The sequence below is a fragment of the Oxyura jamaicensis genome, chromosome 4, assembly GCF_011077185.1.
Source record: "Oxyura jamaicensis isolate SHBP4307 breed ruddy duck chromosome 4, BPBGC_Ojam_1.0, whole genome shotgun sequence".
Lineage (NCBI taxonomy): Eukaryota > Metazoa > Chordata > Aves > Anseriformes > Anatidae > Oxyura > Oxyura jamaicensis.
This window is the reverse complement of record NC_048896.1, coordinates 86142130-86163175: the sequence shown is the minus strand read 5'-3', so window position 1 is coordinate 86163175 and position 21046 is coordinate 86142130. Positions and strand designations below refer to the sequence as shown.

At 40.4% G+C, this 21046-nt stretch overlaps 1 protein-coding gene and 1 long non-coding RNA gene across 2 annotated transcripts; one reads left to right on the top strand and one right to left on the bottom strand.

Moving 5' to 3' along the window:
• Positions 1–9599: 9599 nt before the first annotated feature.
• Positions 9600–13846, bottom strand: LOC118166298. Its single transcript, XR_004750430.1, has 2 exons — positions 13751–13846; positions 9600–12296 (listed from the first exon to the last, which is right to left on the bottom strand). It is a non-coding gene; the product is annotated as an uncharacterized LOC118166298 (long non-coding RNA).
• Positions 13847–14063: 217 nt separating this feature from the next.
• Positions 14064–19491, top strand: ADRA2C (adrenoceptor alpha 2C). Its single transcript, XM_035325093.1, has one exon. The coding sequence runs from the start codon at positions 14690–14692 to the stop codon at positions 16013–16015; it is 1326 nt and encodes a 441-aa protein (XP_035180984.1). The 5' UTR covers positions 14064–14689; the 3' UTR covers positions 16016–19491.
• The last annotated feature ends 1555 nt before the right edge of the window (positions 19492–21046 follow it).

Genomic DNA, 21046 nt, shown 5'->3' with positions numbered 1-21046 from the left:
AATAGTTAAAAAAATTAGGTACTATTGATTACAACCTAGCAAAATAACCTGTTCACATTTCTAACTGCTTTTTTTCATGAGACTAGCAATATCATGAGAAGACATTCTTTATAATTTATAACACTTTACATAAGTTTCTCTCAGAAGTAGAAAGCGACATTTTTCTCAGCCCCCATCTCTGCCCTGACAATTCATATTCCCTCTACATACATGTAAAAGTCTGTGTCTGATGAATAGAGTGGAGAATTGTAGTTGTCAGGAATGATGGCTTGAGTTACATACCACTGGTTTTCACCTGGGACAGCACATCCCTTTTATGGATTCTCTTTTCCTAAAATTAAGGGATGTGCCTGAGTCAGTTCATATTCAGTTCATTTTTAGTCCACCTTAAAATGTTTTAGAGAAAAAGAAAGGTAAGGTTTCTAGGGTATGTCATGATTGCAAAGACCTGTTCTAAAAGTAAAGAAATGGAAAAGTTTATTGTTGACTTCAGTAGTACTATGGCAACACAGACCTGAAGAACAAGCTAGAAATAAACTAATAGAACAATCATTGTTTGCAACTCATGGTGTTATTCCACCATCATTCATAGATAGACAGAGAATTAAAGTATTTCCGATAGAAAAACAACAGTATCAGAGTGTTTTGCAGGAAAATACTGAATTCCATAGCATTTTCTGAGGAAAATCATTAAAATAAAACATCTCCATATGACTAAAACAAATACATTTGAACATGGCATTGATACTGGACATCTAGGTTTAGACAACTGAACCAGGCCTTTTGTCTGGATCCCTTTGAGAATGAAACCAACAATCAAGAAGTCTCAAAACATCATAGGAAATCAACATTCAAATGTTTACCTCACATATATAAAATTACTTGCCATTAGTAAGGTAATTGTGTTTTTGTTTGTTTGCTTGTTTGTTTTTACCAAATTCAGCTGAGATCCAAAATATTGTATACAGTACAGATTAATAAAAATGACATCACTTGAGTAAGATGCTTTGATGGTAAGGACCAGATTAAATACGTATGTTCACAGAAGGAAAATGTCTCATTATTAATTGTTCTACATTACATAATTGTAACTGGATCTATTTTCTTGAAGGAGTAAACGGTCTATATTATTTTAAAGAAATCTTTCTTCTAATGACTCCATTTTTAAAATATCTTTTCCAGCAATTGCAGCCATAAAGGGGTGTACTGCAGTTTGCAGGGGACATTAAAGTGCCAGTAATTAAACACTGCAGGAACCAAAATTTTGAATGAAGATGGCTCAAAAGATTTGCTCTTTTCTCTCTTCAAAGTGTTTTAAAATTAATTTGCAATAAATTCACATAGTTTCACATTCATTTCACATTCATTTTTTAAACGAATGCAGAATATCCAGGGAAAGGATTCATTTTTTACCCCAAGAAACACCAAAGTTCCTGGAATAGCTTATCACAGAATCACAGAATTTCTAGGTTGGAAGAGACCTCAAGATCATCGAGTCCAACCTCTAACCTAACACTAACAGTCCCCACTAAACCATATCCCTAAGCTCTACATCTAAACGTCTTTTGAAGACTTCCAGGGATGGTGACTCCACCACCTCCCTGGGCAGCCTGTTCCAATGCCTCACAACCCTTTCAGTAAAGAAGCTCTTCCTAACATCAAACCTAAAACTCCCCTGGTGCTTATGAGTGCTTATTTGTATCTCTTGTCAGTTTTGAGGTGCTTTATTTTGAGATAACTCACAGCTCCATGTAAAGGAGGTTGATGATTATAGGATTCCTCTACTGCATTCATTAAATTTATTCAAGTTACATTACTATACATTACTCTCTTCACTGGTCAATATTAATTCTCCTGAATCTTCAGATTTTATTATTTGATGAATTCTACAAACATCACAGAATTTTCAAATCTAGGAGTACTGCAAACTCACAAAACAAATGTTTGCTTCAACTTTTATCAGGATGAAATACCAAAGATATTTGAATATCTTTCTATTTTCTTCAAGGCATTGGAATCAGCAGGGAAAGAACAGCCTGCTCATTTTTTTCATTGTTTTGTTCATTCAGTGCTCTCCTTTCGACTTTCAAAATAAGGCAGGGGACACATTTAACTAAAATTCACTGGCAATTTATTGAAACATGCACACCTATACACTTAACTGGCTTATCAAGGCTATTGCAGAAATATGTTGTCTTATTCCTATTAACATGGGATACAGATATTTGCATATTAGTCACCAACTAGAAGCATTTGAGATACACTACTTTAAGACAGCATGCCAAAATTAAAGCAGCACTACCTGCAATAAGAATATTATGTTAGAAATAAAAGGAGATACAACAACAAATGTTACTCTTGCTTTTAACAGCAAATGTAAAATATTGTATTGTTCATTTCAGTAGTAATCAATTCATAAATACACAGACATGGATCATTAGCATTTGGAAACAAACATTGCTTCTTTTCCAAGAGTCGAGCACCTCAAGCGCAGCAACTGATGCTTTTCATATTCCATTTCAGTATATTTTTTTAAATTTCTACTCTATTTGCTTCCAAAATAAATTAGGAATGCAATAATATCAATACTGTCCTTCAAAAGTTTTTTCATACTCCCAATCAACCAATCTGACCATTAGTTTTCTCTTGAAGTTCTGTTCCTTTAAGTCTCAGAGGTAAAAAAGAAGATAACAACCCTGTATATATTTTGTCAGTTGCTGATGGTTTACAAGTCTTTTTTAATCAGGAAACCACAAAAGAGGCCATTTCTTTTTCATATACATATGGCTCATTAAATATTCTTGGCAATCATTGATACTGTTATTGGAAATCCTGAATTTAAAATATCTTCTGTTGATGGCAGCAATTGTTAAGGGAGAGACTCTGATACTGGACAAGTCATTGCACACCCCATCATCCTGTTCTCTTTTGGGAGTTATAAAACAAATAACAGCCAATTGACATACAAGCTTCTGTCTTCCATTTTCCATGTCCACTTCCACTTCCACTTTCTCCTTGTGTCTTACATTCTACCAAAATTCAATTGTATTTCCTGAGCCTGGTGTTTCCTCATGACCAGGTGTCTCTGAAGGCCTCTTTCTTATTTAGTCAACAGTAATTTAGGAAGTATTTAGGTCCTCTGAATACAGCCTAGATTACTTACCTCTAGCATTACACTAAGAAGGAATGGCACATATTCAGGAATGCTTTTTGCATATGGAGCAAAAGCTTGGACTTGCAGCCTCCAAACAAGAAAATGAGTCACTAACTTCTCCTGGCCACCAACCTGCAGGCAGAGCTCCTCAGCAAGCAGTTGTGTACCAGGGACTGCTCTTGCTTAGGGACCAGGAAACTGCCCTAAACATGCTGATAAAAAACAGTGTGCCATGGCCCAGCTCTGCCTCCTGTCTTGGAAGGGACATGTGGAATGTCTACACATGCCTTGAGAAGGAGAAACTGGGTGATAGCAAATGGGACACCTGACAGCACAGCAGAATGGCCCAGTCTGTTTTCAGAAAACTTCTGCCTGATGAAAATCACCATCGGCAACATTACCAGCCAGTCCATTACTACACTGAAGCGCACAAAGGGTTTCCCTCTCCTGTCACTTGCTGTGGTATAAACCAGGATTAATCCTGTGGAATGTAGTCAATTCAGTCTGACATTAACCTGGAACAAATGTCTTTATCTAGCCTCTTTATGTATACTGAGAAACAGGGCTTTGTTGTTGTAATTATATTTTTTTAAAAGATGTGAGTTGCATAAATCTCATAATCATTTCCTCTGCCTATAATGGCTGTAATCTGCAGTTCAAGATGATTCCTAATTAATATTAATTCCCACCCTGTGCACAGTGTGTTTTGGCAAGTAATTAGGTCTGAAGGGATGGCAAAACACACTGATCTTCAAATTTTGAACAATTTAATTACAGGCTTGTTTTCTGTGTGGAGCTGCATAAGCTATGAGTTTAGCTCAGTACATCAGTGTGGTCCTGTTATTGAGGACATCTCTGGAGTGAGCAGCAGAGAATTCTCTGCATGAGGGAAGGCAGACTGCTCAGGCCTTCTACCCCAAAATCATTTGATTGAAATGAAAGCAAAACTATTTGTTGTTGTGAGTGACTGTACCTGGAGGCTGCCCTGTCAGACTGCTGAATTTGCTGCAAACGGCTTCCTAAGAGATGCTGACAGTAACATCCTACAACAGGATATGTGTAAACTTTTTGAAAGAAGAAAGTAGCCACTGGAACATTTGAAATTTTAAATGAGTTAAACAAAGTTATCTTTATTATGTATCTATAGAGTAATCCTGGATGACTCCACACGAGAAACTACCCCTTTTACTCTTTGAGAAACTCAGCCCTTTGTTAGGCCAGGTTGGATGGGACGTTGGGTAACCTGGTCTAGTGGAATGTGTCCCTGCCCATGGCAGGGGGATTGGTGATCTTTAAGGTCCTTTCCAACACAAACCATTCTATGGTTCTATATCCTTAAATTTATTGCATAGCATTTTTACACATTAAGATTGACTGGCTAATGCTGAGGCCACGTGAAGGACAAGTTACTGTTACTGTTAAGAAGGGAACCCTGTCTGTCCCAACCAGTCATTCACTACACATTTCTTTGATGCCACATTAGGGGACATTCACTGGCAGGGGAAGCTCTGAACCTTTTATCTATCCTTTTAACACACATTCGAATGGAATACTGAAAATTAACACTGATAAGACAGCTGTTATGCATCTCGCTCTATTTTTAAAAGCCAATGTCTTTGCCCAGCCAAAGTCATTAATACAAAGTGATTAAAGTACCAGAAGGAACAAGACTGCTCACCTGTCAATAGCTTTCTTGACAGAGAAAGATAATACAGGTAAATAACTAAGTTTGTAACGGTAAGCAACAAATGCTTTATAGATTATTAAATGTGTTTTCACAGCTGTTTCAGAAAGGCCTTACTTGTAAATTCCTTCCTTGTAACCTAGCTCTAATTGAGGTGGATAGGATCCAAGATTTGCACCTGCTGGAATTGCTCAAGTATAAATAGCATGAACAAGAACATCTGACTAGAGGTGCTCATGATCAAAGATCAAGAGAGAAAGAGCTATGATGCATTGGTATTTCCTTGCAGGATACCCCCAGCACTGTTAAGCATATTTGCTTATTTTACTATGCAAAGTATTTACTTAAACAATTTAACTATTAAATAATAATGGATCTTAAATAGATGTGATAAAAACGTGTATCTGTCTGATCCACACCTACATTCCAAATCCTTTCACTTGGCCCTGGTACACTCCTTCATTACTTATGGCTCTGTATTTCCCTGGGAGCTTATGAGTACTCCTACAGGGAGGCTAACGTAAGAAGGGCAACATTAAGCGACAGACATGTCTTATATCCCTCTGCAATTGACACCAAAATGTATTTGAACAGTAATTCTCTGTGAATCTCTTCAAGAGGAACAGCTGATAGATGTTACAGATATTAATCTGTTTATAATCACAGTGCACATGCACTGGTATTGAATGTTTATGGTGGTACATTATGTTTACATAAACGCTCACATCTAGGTAGGGACCTTTTCTGTGCTGAGGTCTGAATCGGACATTCATGACTCTTAAGCACGGATGTTGAATCAAGAGTTTGAGTTACTTTTTTGATTCTGCACATGATATTAATAAAACTTCTTCACTATGTATTTTTCTTCATATGACCTAGAGTTAATTTGTATGTCTTCTGCGTTTTCATTTTCAAGACTAAAAGATTGCCAGAGTTAGCTGAATCTTATAAAAATATGACAAGCAAAGAGAATACAAATAAGAGAATGTTAAGTCTGGTGCTAAGCTGGCTCCAATTTCCAATAGCTGCAGTAACTTAAATAATCAAGGAATGATAACAGATACCATAGGTTTTTGATTCATTACGGCCTTCCTACTCCTAATTGATGATTTCATTGAGTTATCTCTTTTTGATCTGAACTTTCTGTGAACTTGAAATCAACAGTTCCTTTGCATGACAGATAATAGCAGGCTACAGTACTTGCTGCTACTCCTGCTGTGCATCTCTTGAGAGTTAAACTATTCTTATGTGGAAAAGACTGTGTTAACCACATTTAGTAGATAATTTGTTCCTAAAGGTACACTGCAATTTTTGACATGTTTTGCCCGATGTTCTTAATGATTGCCATTAACCTAGCTACAAATGTAAAGTATAATTTACTGCACACTGCAGATGTTCAAAGTAAGTGGTAAGATCAGAAAAACCACAACACTTGAGTCCATACTTTTTGGATGCTCTGTGGAGATGAAAGTAACAGTTTCTTCTCTCTCTCCTTTCCTTTCTCTCTTGCTTGCTCTCTCGCTCCTTCTTCTCCTTGCTTCATCCTCACCTCCAAACATGAGTAAGAATGTGTAACATGAATTGAGAATTAATTTTATAACATCTTTTCTGCTTTGTAACATGCCTCCAATGAGACATTTTCACTTTAAATTACTTGTTTACTGATATTTACTGATTTGCCATTTCTAAATATAAGGTTCCATTCATCAAAACACAGAAAGACATGAATAATTTGAGTTACATGCTTAAGACCAAATCCAAAATAGACAGTAAAATGTCAAACGAGTATCTTTGACCTGCGGTTGATTCTCCAGTGGATTGCATAAAATGTACCAAGAGATACTGCTGTAGCAGGGAGGTAAGGCACACTACAAGTTGCTACTCCAAAATTATCCCCAACTTTGGGCTCCTTTCTCGACTATATCACTTGTAATATAGGCTTGAAGTAGTCTCAAGTTATCCAAGAAGTGAATTATAACACAGATTGAATACTAGAATTTTTTGACAATAATTTAAGTGCAAGTGTGAAAATGACTACCATCTAAAGCCCGGCTGGAACAAATGAGTGCCATAAAGAAAAGAGTAATATTCTTTATAGGGCTTTTACTGGTCCATACTACTAAAGTCCAGGGTGACATCAATGATGGGTTGACTTGATAGATACAGTGTACACACAGTCAAGACCCACTTGACAACAGTGAAAAGTGTCTTCCTGATTGAATAAATAATAGCTCTAATGAAGAATGAATACATAAGGAATGATTTTCAATTGACACATTCAAGAAAGCTTTCAGATGTGGCAGAAACTTTGTTTGGCATTATACAAAAAGTATGGGAAACCATTTGTAAATTTTATATTAATTCAGCAGAGATCATTCTTTATTAAAACTAGGAAAGAAGACTGGATTAGTAATGCCACATGGGATGCTATTACAGAAAAAGGCAGGATAAGTTAAATCTACTCAATACATTAAGGCCAGAAAAGTAAACAAAGACAAAAGGAATATAGGGATAAAGATAAAGCAGTAAAAAGATCAGCCAAAACAGGATAAAAGGTGCTGTGCTTATAAACAGGCACTGAAAGCAGAAACAGCAGCACTGAAGGGAGACATGAGAACATTTATCAAGCGGTTTAAAGACTTGCTGGAGATTTTAAGCCACGACAAGGAAATTGAAATAAGGAGTAATTACTGGGGAGAAAAAAAATAGGGAAAAAAATATTTTAGAGGAACAAAAGAACAGAAAGGCAGAACGTCTCAAAAACACTGCAAGAAAATGCTTCAATTTGCTAGTAAGGGATGGCAAAACTTGATATCTATCTTGAAGAATTCTAATATGCATGAGCTTAAAGTAGCTTCTGAAAGACAGAAGAAAGATAAATTATCAAATATAATTCAAATTACTATAGAACAGATATAAGGAAATGAAAAGGACAACACAATATTACTGTATGTCCCCAAGGTTTGATACAATAGCAGGAATATAGAATCTTCTCCTGTTCCCTTGGAAAGTCTTCACTCTAGCCAACTACACTGAAGTCAATTTGATATATTACTACAACATTACTACAAAGCTGTAGCTTCAGAGTTGCCATTCATTGCAGGCTCAGGAAACACAGTAATATTTCCTCTAATTGATCTGGTATATACAATAGCTTTCTCTTGAATAGCATCATACAACACTGTAAGATGATGCCTCTTGTCCTGAATTGGATGTGGTTTGATCTGATAATGGATTGTCATAGCAGACTTCCAACCCTGGAAGTCTTTCATGTGGCGATTCAAAACATTAAGCATAAGCATGCTGTGAATTGGATGCAGCTAGGAGGTGATGAACCTTGATGACAAAGATTGTATCTTCTCCCTCACCTTCACCAAAATCTATTGGAATGGATTCTGCTACATGATCATTACTGTGGAAATAGGTCTTCAAACATAAATGAACTGTGTAGGGATTTAAGGTCTTGTAGTCAAAATCCATCTCATAAATAAAACAGTTGAAAGTATGTGATGAAAATAGCTGTCTTACCCTGATGCCAAACAAACAGGCTGTACAATTAATAGAGATTTAATTTTCATTTTAATGAAATAATTAATTAATTTTTAATTTAATAGAGATTAATTTTCTCTATTGAGAAGCTGAAGCTTTTACAAATTTGCATAACCTTATTCAAAATGCAAATAAATGCATTCTTTACATAAGTTCAGAACAATAAATTAATTTCTTCTTATACATATTACCGTGCAGAAGTCTTGTATGATTATAAAACACATTGAAATCAAGTGGAAGAGTCCTCAAATACAGTGCGGAGTCCTAGAAAAAATAATACACTCATCCTGTGCAAATGGCACAGCTCTCAGTAAAAGTGTCTGGGAAGGCTATTTAAAGTCTGACTAAATAAATAAGAAATGAAGAAGCCTCACAATGACTACAGATAACAGAAACAGTACAAATAGTAAAAAGGAATAGGGGACATAGATCTATTTTTCATGACTCTCCAGTAATAGGGAGAATCTAACAAATATTTCAGTGGTAGCCCCAGGTTTGGTTCCAAAGGGTTGAAGCAATGGCACTCCTGACAACAGTTGTGGCTGAAGAAATTTTGTTGCAAAACCAAAAAAAAAAATACAGAAACCAGCCAGCCTAGATATGGCTAACTAACGTTATTTGACTTTTGTTGTATGTTCTTACCACCAACAGCAATGATACTGCTTACTAAGAGCATGAAAAGGGTCACAAATATATGAAAGAATGACAGAGGAAAAATTGCATTATGGAGCCGAACTGATAAATTTCTCTGTCACTTTCAGCTCAAATATAATACTGACTTCAACATTGCGATTCAGTTCCTCTTCAAGGGAAAAAAAAAAAAAAAATAAGGTAAAAGTAAATTGGTTTTGATTTGGTCTTGATCCCTAAATTGTCAATGGCATATTCTTTCATACAAAGAATTGGTTTCAAACAGATTAATTTAATCAAAATTTTCTCTTTCTCTGGACATTGTACTGAAAACAAAACAAAACAGAACAAAACTTTTTTTTTTTTTTTATATATATATATAAAAAAAAAAACTCCCTGTTTTCTTACATTTTAGTTTCTTTCTTTCAAAATTCAGGACAGGCTACTTAGTATTTACCTCTTATCCCATTTTGCCATCACATTTTTTTATTGTAGTTTCTCTTTAACTGTTTACAGAGATTCCAGCTAACTCATTCTATTTGATCATTACATCCTGAGCAGTTATAATGCAAATGTGTCTTAAAAAGTATACAGATGTACAGAATGTTTTGTTAGTACTTTCTTGTACAGTTGATAAGGATGTATAATTTTCTTGATTGATGTAAAGCTTAGTTTGAGAGACTAAAAAGCACTTCCAGATGTTTAGTACATAAGGCTTTCCTATAAACCTTTTTGTTTATCTAATACACATTTTCAAAGTCACAAGGTGGAATAAAGAACAAAGTTCTCACTGGAAATCAAGTATCACCCTCTTTATTAAGAAAGCAAACTTTGTTCTTTTGTAGAGGGAGGGATTAGTTTGTTGTTGTTGTTTATGCAGAAAATGGCACCGAAGAGCACTTCTTTAATAGCATGGTTACAGTCATGATATATAAAGAGGTAGGTTTTTAGGGGGAGATAGTATTTGTCACTAATTCAGCTGATACAGGTGGGAGGAAAACTAACAAACAAAAAAGACATGCTTTCAAGCATACAAGTCTCTCCTGAGGTCTTAATGTGACAAAGTTTGGAAGAGCTTTATCTCCAACTGGCAAAGCTTTATCTCCTAATTTCCTAATTCTATGTGCATGGAAGCACAGTGTGCACTTGTGGCAGATGGCATATATATTCAAACCAAATACAACCTAACAGAAGCCTAAAGGTGTGGGTGTCAGTAGGAATATTTCCATTGACTTCAGTGGTTGGGTGGACGTCAGTTTGGTAAGTGCCCCTGATTTCTTCAGGTCAGGACTGCCAGAGATGGTTATCCAATGACAGGTATTGTGATTTCCCAAGACTTAAACCCAGGTGCAGGTGGTGGGTCTTTTTGACCAATACAGACTTCAGGTTGGTCAAACTGAATTAAAGGTTGGTCCAACTGGAGAATCCAAGTAAAAAAGAACAAGAATCAGAGACAATAAGCTATAAGAAGTAGTTCTGCTCCTGCAGAATCTTCTCAGCCTTCTGTGATGGAAAGTTTGTAGTGGGATGCTGGATGAGGGAACCAACGCTGCACACCATACAGTGGGTGGATGGATTTGGCACAATATCTACTGGATTACTTCATGAAGAACTGGGCTTGGATTGACTTAAACCAGGTCCAATCTACCTCCCAAAGGAGCCTCATCCAGTCTCTAATCCTCCCCCCCCCCCCAATTTTTTCATGGGAGTATATTATCACTTATGGACTGTGAGCTCCAATGGAGGCCAATAGTTAGGAGTTAATAAGTATTGGGAAGCCAGTTTTGAGAATGAACAAAATACTGTAAGGAGAGATGCATTTGAATCAGTATAAAGGCAGGAAAGGATAAAGAGTAGCAATGTGCCCACCTATCTTGCTAGGTTTCTAGAAACCTTATCCTTTATGTCTTCTATCAAATCACTGATTTTCAAAAACACGACTACATTTGATTTATCCACTGTTTTTCACTCTGCTCCTATCTTTGTCTCTCAGTAGACTAAGCAGATTTTCATGAGGGCAGATTTCTCTTATCTATGCACATTTTTAATTCCTCTCTGTATGGTGATATACTGCTACTTAGGCACAGAGGACCCAAAGTGGATCTCATTTACATATATGAAAATCCAAACGTTACTTCACTGGCTCCAGTGGAGTTATACTGAAATGATAAATGTGTGCCTAGGGCTCACTCTGTCAGCACACACTAGTGACTGAATTATTTCAGTGTTACAGTACAACTCTGGTGCTAAAGAAATCATAACATAAAATGGATATTATTGCTCCCAATTTATTTTTAAATTTCCCATATCTTTTACAATTGGCATCTCCTCATTAGAAATGCCATGTAATTGCCCAGACATTCACTTGTCTCATTCCTTTTGTTAAGAAACTTCAGTATTATTTGAGCAAAGATAAATCTCTATTGAAAAACTCTTTTAATTTGAAGCCCCAAGTTATTAGCTGAAAGTTTATTTCAAGTTCAAGCTCATACAACTACAAGACATACTTGCTCATAAAACTCAGTAGGATATGTAGCTCGGTCTGATTTCCTAATTACCCTAAGGGAGTTGAATATCATGGGGCTTATATACCCCTTTTCTAACAGTTAGTTTTTGAATTCCAAGTGTTCATGTGATTTTGCAGTTTATATTTACGATATTTTAAGCCCAGATGGAAGCAGTTTGATAAACATTCTCGCTAATGTCATCCTGCCTAATGTCAGTCACATTAGAGGTTAGACTTTAAATTCCTGCACCTTGTCCTCTAAGTTCATAAACACCATTATGAAGCTTTCAAATATGAAGAACTGACCACAAATATTAGGAATTTGCTTCAGTGGTTATTCAGCTGTCATGTTAAAAATGTGCAATTTACTTCCTGTTTGAACTTTACTAACTTCAAATTCCATTCACTTATTCTTCCTGAGGCTTGGCAAATGTTTTTAAAGGGCCCTCCTTATCAAATTGCTTGCCTGTTTAGGAGGACTTGAGGGGGCATCAGATTTCTATTTCATTTTGTTCTGCTTGTTATGCTTTAGTTGTTTAGGTAATTACTGCTTCTGCATTTCAGTTGCATTAGAAAGTTTAGCTTCAACATGATGTTTTTTTTTCTTTTAGATGCAGTCACAAGGTGTTTCTTGGTTAGTTTTCAAACAACAAAACTTCAGAGTAAATTGCTTATAAAATAGATTAAGTTAGATCAAAATCTTCAGAGGATTTTTCTTTCCCATCAGAGCCAAGCATATTCAGTTGCAGCCCTTCATAATCCAGTCCACGTAACTAAAATAAAAACAGAAAAAAAAAAGGAGTCAGTGCTTGTTGCACCAAAAAGGTAACTAGAATCAGAGAATCCCTTATCATTCCCCAAAGACAAAGGCTGTTCTGTTTCAACTTGAGGATAATTATAACACCAAGTTATACAATAAAATATAAGTTATCTCAGGTATATGTTCCCTTAAAACTCACCTTTTTGCATTATAAAGAATATAATCACGGCAGTAGTAACCAGAATGTTTCCACCAGACTGTGACCTTCCCAAGTCCTAGGGATGCTGCATTTCTGGGTCCAGATGGGGCACAGAAGGGAGGCATAAAACAGCTGCTCAGATTGGGAATACCCATAGGCGCAACATCAGGTTCCTCTCCTTAGAAGTCAGCAGGGTGATGACGAAGGATTTTAGGCAACTCCAAAATTAGGAAGTAGCCATGGAATCCACTAAGGCTGTGGTTTTTGGTACCACAACACCCTGAAAGATCTGTCCTAAATATCCACCTCTTTTACAACATCTTTTACAGAGTCACAGTGGGAAAATGTGGCCATCTTGTGCAAGCTGGTAACGCTGTCACACAACATAAAAGGCATATATTATTATGGATTAAAAGCGACTACTGAAGTAACTATCTGTGGATGAATTCATACACTGCCTCACCGTAAATGAACACAGACAATCCTGTGGGTAGGGTCATGCTACTGTTGTCAGATTTATATAAGCATAAACTCTCTGCTTTGTAGCACTAAAAAAGGCAAGCACAGAAGCAAAGAGACCAGTGGAACAGCCCTTGCTTTGAAGACTTGTGATCCAAAAATCGAGGCATCAAGAAGGGCTCCCAGAAGAGGAACACCACATATATTGTTCTTATCTTTACATTAACTTTACCCTAATCTCACAGTGTTGCAAAGAACCACAAAATCACAGAATGCTTTAGGTTGGAAGGGACCTCTAGAGGTCATCTTGTCCAACCCCCCTGCTCAAGCAGGGCCACCTAAAGCAGCTTGCCCAGGACCATGTCCAAATAGCTTCACAAAGGCAATCTCAAAAGCAGGATTAAGGGGTCGAGGGCTGTCAGGAGAGTGGATGGAGGAAAGGGGGTGGGAAGAGAGAACGTATTTGCCAGAGCAAGGCAGACTTTTCTCATCACACAGCACACATCCCAGCCAGGCTATGCTTAACTACCTACTTCTACCCTCTTTTGGGCAGGTTCAGCTAGAGAAGGTAGCATTAAAGTGGCACTGACTTAGTTTTTACTGTCATTCCTTGAATTTTCTTTCTAAATGAAGGTAATAAAGTCACAGAGCTGCCTGCAGCGGTCTGAGGATGTGTCCCACTATTTGTCTCGGGCAGAGGGGTGTGAGGCAAGTTCATGGCTCCAGTCCCCACCTTCCCACCTTTGTCTTGCAGAAGCAGAGCGACACATCCACACTCCCTGTGCACTCTGACTACTGAAAATACTCACCTGTCTCTTCCAGAGACGGTCTCAGCAAAACTCTGTGGCCGCTCCGCCACCGTAACAAAGTCCAAACTGTGGGGCTACCACCTCAAACCTCTTTCCCACCCCGTCTAGACTCCTCTACCTCCACAACCAAACCCCGACACCCCCTCGCTAGGCGTGTCACCGCACACCGCGAGCACACCGACCGCCGCCTACCCCCGGCTGCCCCGCGCACCCCCCCGCCCCGGGCGCTCCCCTCAGCGCGGCGCCAACGACAGCGGGCGGGCGAAGGCCGCCCCCTCGCGGCCGCAGCACCCCCCGCAGGCGGCGCTCCGCCGCCAGCCCGGCCGCGCCGCCGCCCCTGACGGCACCGCCAACTTTTTCCTCGGCGGGGGGCTCGGCAGCGCGGCGGGGCCGGGCGCTCGGGGCGGTTTTATAGTGTTTTATTCCCCCCCTTCCCCCCGCTCCTCGCCGCGGTGGCGTCGCGGGCGAGGCGGCTTCACCTGTCGGGACTGAGCATGCGCGGTTTGGAGCGCGATGCAAGACTAGAACGGAGCCGCCGGGCAGCCGCGACTTCGCCGGGCTTGATGCCGCCGCCGCTTCGGACGCCGCTCCCCGTCAGGAACCAGCTCCCGCCCGCGGCTCCCCTCGGCCGGGCGGCGCCTTCCGCAGAGCCGGGGGCTGCGCGGAGCCGGGCATGAGCGGGCGGGCGGCGGCGGGGCCGAGCCGTGCCCCGCTGTCCCCTCAGCGGGGACCGGGCGGGGGCAGCGCGGCCGCGCTCCGCTCCTCGGCGGGGCGGCGCCGCCCGGCTCTGCCCTGAGGGGGCCCGGGGGAGGCGCAGCCGGGGGGAGCCGCGCAGCTGGGGGGCGATGAGGAGGGCGGCGGGGCGGCGGCGGCGGGGCGGCGGGGCGGGGCGGGGGCTCGGCGGGGCTCTGTAGGACGCCGGCGCCCCGCACACCCACCATGGATCTGCTGCCGGTGGGGAACACGAGCCTGGGCTCCCCCAACGCGAGCCTGGCGCCGGCCCCCTCCTCGCCCCTCCTGAAGCCTCCGTCCCCCTACTCGCCCGCCGCCGTGGCCAGCCTGGCGGCGGTGGTGGGCTTCCTCATCGTCTTCACCATCGTGGGCAACGTGCTGGTGGTGATAGCTGTGCTCACCAGCCGGGCGCTGAGAGCCCCCCAGAACCTCTTCCTGGTGTCCCTGGCCAGCGCGGACATCCTGGTGGCTACTCTGGTCATGCCTTTCTCCTTGGCCAACGAGCTTATGAATTACTGGTACTTCGGCAAGGCGTGGTGTAACATTTACCTGGCGCTGGATGTGCTGTTCTGCACCTCCTCCATCGTCCACCTGTGTGCCATCAGTCTCGACAGGTATTGGTCGGTCACGCAGGCGGTGGAGTACAACCTCAAACGGACCCCCCGGCGGATCAAGGCCATCATCCTCACTGTCTGGCTCATTTCGGCTGTCATCTCCTTCCCACCATTGATCTCCATGTACCGGGACCCTGAAGGAGATGTCTTTCCCCAGTGCAAGCTCAATGATGAGACGTGGTACATCCTTTCTTCTTGCATTGGCTCTTTCTTTGCCCCCTGCCTCATCATGGTGTTGGTCTATATCCGCATCTACCGTGTGGCCAAGCTAAGGACCAGGACCCTCTCTGAGAAGCGTACAATGCCAGAGGGGTCCTCCCAGACTGAGAATGGCTTGAGCCGTGCTGCTGGGGGCTGCACATCCCTGAGGATGCAGCTGGGAGAGAACGGACATTATTCAGTGCACCACTGGCGAAAAGCCTCTGAGCTGGAGGACATTGAGCTGGAGGAGAGCAGCACCTCAGAGAGCAGACGGAGGCGGAGCCGGGAGGAGCATCCCCGCAAAAGCAGCAAGAGCCAGTCCTTCTCCTACTCATATTCCTCCAAGCACTCTAGTAGCCGTCTGTCCCGCTCTAGCAACCGTTCCATGGAATTTTTCTCATACCGCCGTCGCCGGAAGCGTAGCAGCATCTGCCGTAAGAAGGTCACCCAGGCCCGGGAGAAACGTTTCACTTTTGTGCTGGCTGTGGTCATGGGGGTCTTTGTAGTTTGCTGGTTCCCTTTCTTCTTCAGCTACAGCCTCTACGGTATTTGCCGGGAGGCATGTGAGGTCCCTGAGACTCTCTTCAAGTTCTTCTTCTGGATTGGGTATTGCAATAGCTCCCTCAACCCAGTCATCTACACCATCTTCAACCAGGACTTCCGCAGGTCCTTTAAACACATTCTCTTTAAGAAGAAGAAGAAGAACTTCCGGCATTGAGCTGGAGGGATGGATTTGCCTTGAGCAGAAGTGGAGTTAAAAGAGAAAGAAAAGGCTCTGTGCTGAAAAAGAAGGGAGGGAAGAGGACATGGGGATGGGGCAGAGAGAATAGGACGAGGGCTTGTCCCCTCACTGGTGCAGAATGGTGGTGTGGGGTATGGGGATGGTGTCGGGGAGGCTGAGTGCATTCACCGTGCTGCGGAACGGCGACATGGTGCTGGAGGAGCTGTGCTGGGGTGCAGATAGGTAAGCAGAGCGGGGAAGGATTGTCTTTGAGCCCTGACAGGAGGCACAGGGAATCCACAGAGGAAAATGGTTTAAGACACTGAGTTTGGCAGGCATTGAGCTTATAGGGGCTCTGGAAATTTATGGGAAAACAAGCAGAGGCATCAAGTGGAAAGGATTAAGTGGCAGTGGTGGTGGAATAGCAGATCAGAGTATTTATAAACAGAGCAACTGGGGCTTGTGGTGGGCTTGTCCCAGTAAGAAATTGGCTTTTGCTGCTTATTTGGGGAAAGGTGCTAGGTACCAGGCACTGGCAGTCTTTTGAGTTATGAAAGAATTTAAATGTTTGCCAAAAAAAAACCTAAAGAACAATCCAAACTCTTTTCTAAATAAACCTTTGTACTGTTAAAACCTTCTGAATGATGATTTTACACAGGGCTTAAGTCAAGCATGGGGTTTTCTTTTTATTTATTTATTTTTATTTTTTTTTGAGGGATCTTTGCATATAGAGCTGGGGATGGGAAATGTTTTTCCTATCTTCCTGTGATTTTTGATGTGTCAGTGGGACAAACCTGGGAGTCTTGCGTATTTTCATGGAATAAGAAAAAGAACACATGCATCCCATGACCTTATTTCCCCCTGTCAGATCGCCAGGCAGTAAATTGATACTCCATCAGTCTCAGATCAGTGGCTTAAGCACCTTACTATCCTGCAGCAGGTAGCTTGTTTAAGACAAGAATTCTGTCCTAAACCAACTTCCATTAAAACAAAATCATTTGGGTGAAATGAACTAACATTTTCTGAGGTTAAAGAAAAATGACAAATTTCCAGCTAGCTCAACTTGCATGTTCTCTGGGGAGCTTTCTGCCCCTCAAAAGCCTGATCTCAGGGGCAGGATGGATGCTGCTCTTATTCTCAGACAGGCAGTCAGGCACTCTGCTATGGAGATTTTCAGAGGAAGAGCAATCACCACACCACTGAGGTCTTTAAAATCTTTGTATTTATGGTCTTATAGCAACTAAATCCTTTATACATATATATATACACACACACACACACATATATATAAATGAGGAGCATACATTTCAGGTTGTCAATGATTTGTGTGAACACATCTCAAAATGAAGGTGCAGCTGTTCCAAACCTTTAATATTAATGCTGCCTTCTTTCCCTTTTCCTGTCTGCATTTTTTGGGGGTTGGGGGGGGGGGGGGAATGTTTGAATAGTTATTATTATAGCAAATTGCATTTCCCAGGGATTTATTAAATGTCATAAACTGTAATGAGGAGAATGAGAGTCAGGGGCTGGTGTCTCTACATTCCTCACTGAATGCATACTGAGTGTAAGACTCAGCTGAACATTTACATCCCTTCTCCAGCTGTGCTGCTGCAAGGTGTGTATTCTGTTTGCAGGGGTAAATACTGTTCCATTTTGTTATGTGTATCACTCCTTCCATAGGCAGTACAATTTGGCATCTGCCTCATAAGAACCTTTCCATGGTAAACAGCTCTTTGAAAAATAGAACGAAATCTGATCTAATACAGCAGGCTGCTTGAAACAGCTACATCAAATTTATACCTGGAAATCATTAGATACACCCTTCTTTAATCCCTCTCTTCTGCCTGAAAAGTGTCTAGCCTCTTTTTTCTTGAAATCTCTACGGCAAAAGTATAAATGATAGAGCAATCACTTTGGTTGTTTCGTCAGTTTTTCATTCATTTCACTTAAACCTGGAAAAAAAGCAAGTTGTCGGTGGTTACTATTCTGGTGTTAATTGAATAAACAATTTAACTTCAGGGCCAACTCAAGTGGGAGTTCTGCCTAAGTAAGGATGAATGCACCAAGTGCATCTGAAATTAGCTTAATTTCACTAAAGAAACAACAGACACTTTCAAAGTCTTAAACCCGTAACTTATTGGATGCTTTCTTGGAAATAAGGCTTGGAGCTGTAAAAAGATTTGAGGCATATTAAAACTTATTTTCAGGACTGTCCCTTTGGAAATTGCAAATGTTTTGGTACAAGCATGTACCTGAGACAAATATGACAAAAAATAGTGACTGACCGAGAGGAGGAAACTATAAGCCATTTTCTCTTTTGTAAAATGGAGAATTCTTTTTAAACTGACATCAAGAAGAGCTGAGATAAGCTCAGATTGTTTGTAAGTAATGACGTAGCTAAAAAGTTCAGGTTTGTTTAATCTGAATAAACTATATAATTGCCAGAGCAACCAAAGCAACATATGGTACATAGCTACTACCTCTGAGCTACTCGACGGCTTCATTAGAGATACCCATTCCTAACGGGATAAGGGTCTGTTTTTGTCACTTAATGCTCATTCAGAGTGGTTTCCCAGTCTGCAGACACACAGGAGTTTCACTGTTGCACTGCTTTTGAAATATGATTTGTTGCCTGTAAGAACAATCCTTCCCCTTTGTTTTTCCTCATAAAATTCAAGGAGTCTATGGAAATGAAATTTAATTGACAGATTTAAGAGGAGGTGAAGTATGTAAGGAATGGCTGATGTGCCTTAAAAGTAGTTTCTTTGCTATAAAATTATTCTGTAATTATCATAAACATAAAGGAAATAATGCTTCTATTTTTCTTTTGCCTTTCAAAATGCCTGAAAAGGGATTGATTCAGATACTGAACATCTATGTACAGCAACATACTTAAAAACAGGGCATTTTCTGTGGTTTTAATTTGTTTCTCGTCATAGCTACTCATCTGATTCAATGCCTCCAGAGGATCTTATTTCTTCTGAGCTAGTTAAAAAGTAATATTCATCAATAAAGATGTGCAGTATACACCCCTTTTAAGTGCATTTCCCTCTAAATTAGTGAATACAGAGGATTTCTATAAATATTGTTTCTAATGTAACTACTGAATATGCTTCAAGGAAGTAAAATGGGGCTGATTTATTTTTTTAATTAGTGTTCTCTTATTACTTGTAATAGCTGAAGACTGGAATTTGTAAAATGTCGTGTGTTGTTAACATTTCATAAAAAGTTATCAGCTCTGCAAGTCACACTGTGGTTGTGCTTCCACTGTAAGTTGGCTAATAGCATTTCCAGGAAAAATACAGTCAATGAAGGTTTTACTAAGAAAAGGGGAGAAGATATTTTATGTTCTGAATGTGTCCAATTGTATCTCTGATCATATCTGATAAGCTGGTTGAAACACTCACTCTTTTTTCTCTACTATTGTGGAAGAACGAAATGTTACTATAAAGCCATATTGATTTTAACAAGCACCTGATCTTTAACTGTTCATTTGCACATTTCTCCAAGAATATTTTCTGTCAGTCTCAAGTGAGAAGTTAATGTTTCATTTTCAAAACCAATTTTCTGAACAGTGCCACTATTGGTTGGTTATTGAAATATCGAACAATACAACTTAGCTTGGGTAAGAGCTCAATGCTTCTGTCTTTCAACTCTCTTCTGTGGGAGTTTTGGATGAGTAAGACCTGCAGAATCAGCCTGTTCAAGGCTTGGGGCAGATGGAAGGTTCCTTATATATAGGAGATATGACAGGATCACAGCTTTAAATTAATGTTTAAAATAAGAATCAGGCCCTTGTTGTTCTGTGTGATCTCTCTTTAGAAGAGTCATGTTGCTCCAAGAACATTGACAGTTTCTGGGAAGTAAAACTGAGATGAAAGACTGCAATGCTAACAGCTTTGCACACACTGAGTTTTATCACCCTTTGTGAGTAATCCCAGAAACTTCAGTGGAGTTTACTTGTGAATGAGGGAACTACTCAGTGTGGGCAATGATGTTAGGAGCTTCCTTCCTTAGATATTGCTCTTTTTTTTTTGGAATATAAGTAAACATATGTTTGTAAATGTACAACTGATGGAAAGCAGTCCTCTCTGCTTCACATACTGTTCAAATCCATTGATGGCGTGGGTCGGGATTTTTCACTATATCAGAGCAACAAACCCTACTATATTTTCAGGCTAAGTTGTATGGAGAGTATTTATCTGATTGCATCTGTTTTTCGGAGAAAACTGTCAGTCCATGGAAGTTGATATTAGTTAGACCAGCATCTGATAAGTAGAAGGATTTTGTAGGACATAGTAAAATCAGGCACTTCAGGAGAATGCTCTAGCCTTAATGTATGACTACAGACAAGGAAGGATTGCCTACAATTTGTGCAAAGTAAAGGCAGATGCTATCTGTGAATTTGTTTTCACGGTCACTCATTGTAATCTTGGTGAGCAGAAGGCAGCTAGAGGCTCTAGATTTTGGAGTGCAATGTGTGAGGAATTAAATACCCAGAGCACCAGAGGAATTAGTATTTACTTACCCTCTTTGTACCTTAGGCAAACACACTGGAGGCTTTCTCTTTGCACATTAGCCAGTGTTCATTTACCTTCCAGATCTGTGGGTCAACTAGGCTGTACAAAAGATGCTGTAGGAGGGGGGAATTGCTCACTTTAGTGTTCAATGCCTAGCTTAATTTTGTCCTCTGTCCTTGAAACTAAGCCAAAATACAACTTGGCGTGTGGACCCCAAAGGCCATGTATCATCAATAATGCTATACTGAATTCAGTCTACTTTTCACAGAAAATATTGTTTTTTACTATATACCCTGCACATGTCTGCTTTGGGACACAAAAAGAGCCTGCCACTTAAAGCATGTGAGAAAGGGGTAATTAGCAGTTTGCAGAGTCACGGATGCATTGTGAAACTTCCCCAGGTCACATTCTGGCTTTCATTTTGTGGCTTCCCAATCACTTTGAACTCCTAGGAAAGACTTAAGGAGGTATATAACATGTAAATAGCAAAAATACCTCTTCTCAAGGA

Bases quoted from the DNA above. Each gene is read 5' to 3' on its own strand.
- ADRA2C (XM_035325093.1), top strand. From the start codon at position 14,690: ATGGATCTGCTGCCGGTGGGGAACACGAGCCTGGGCTCCCCCAACGCG.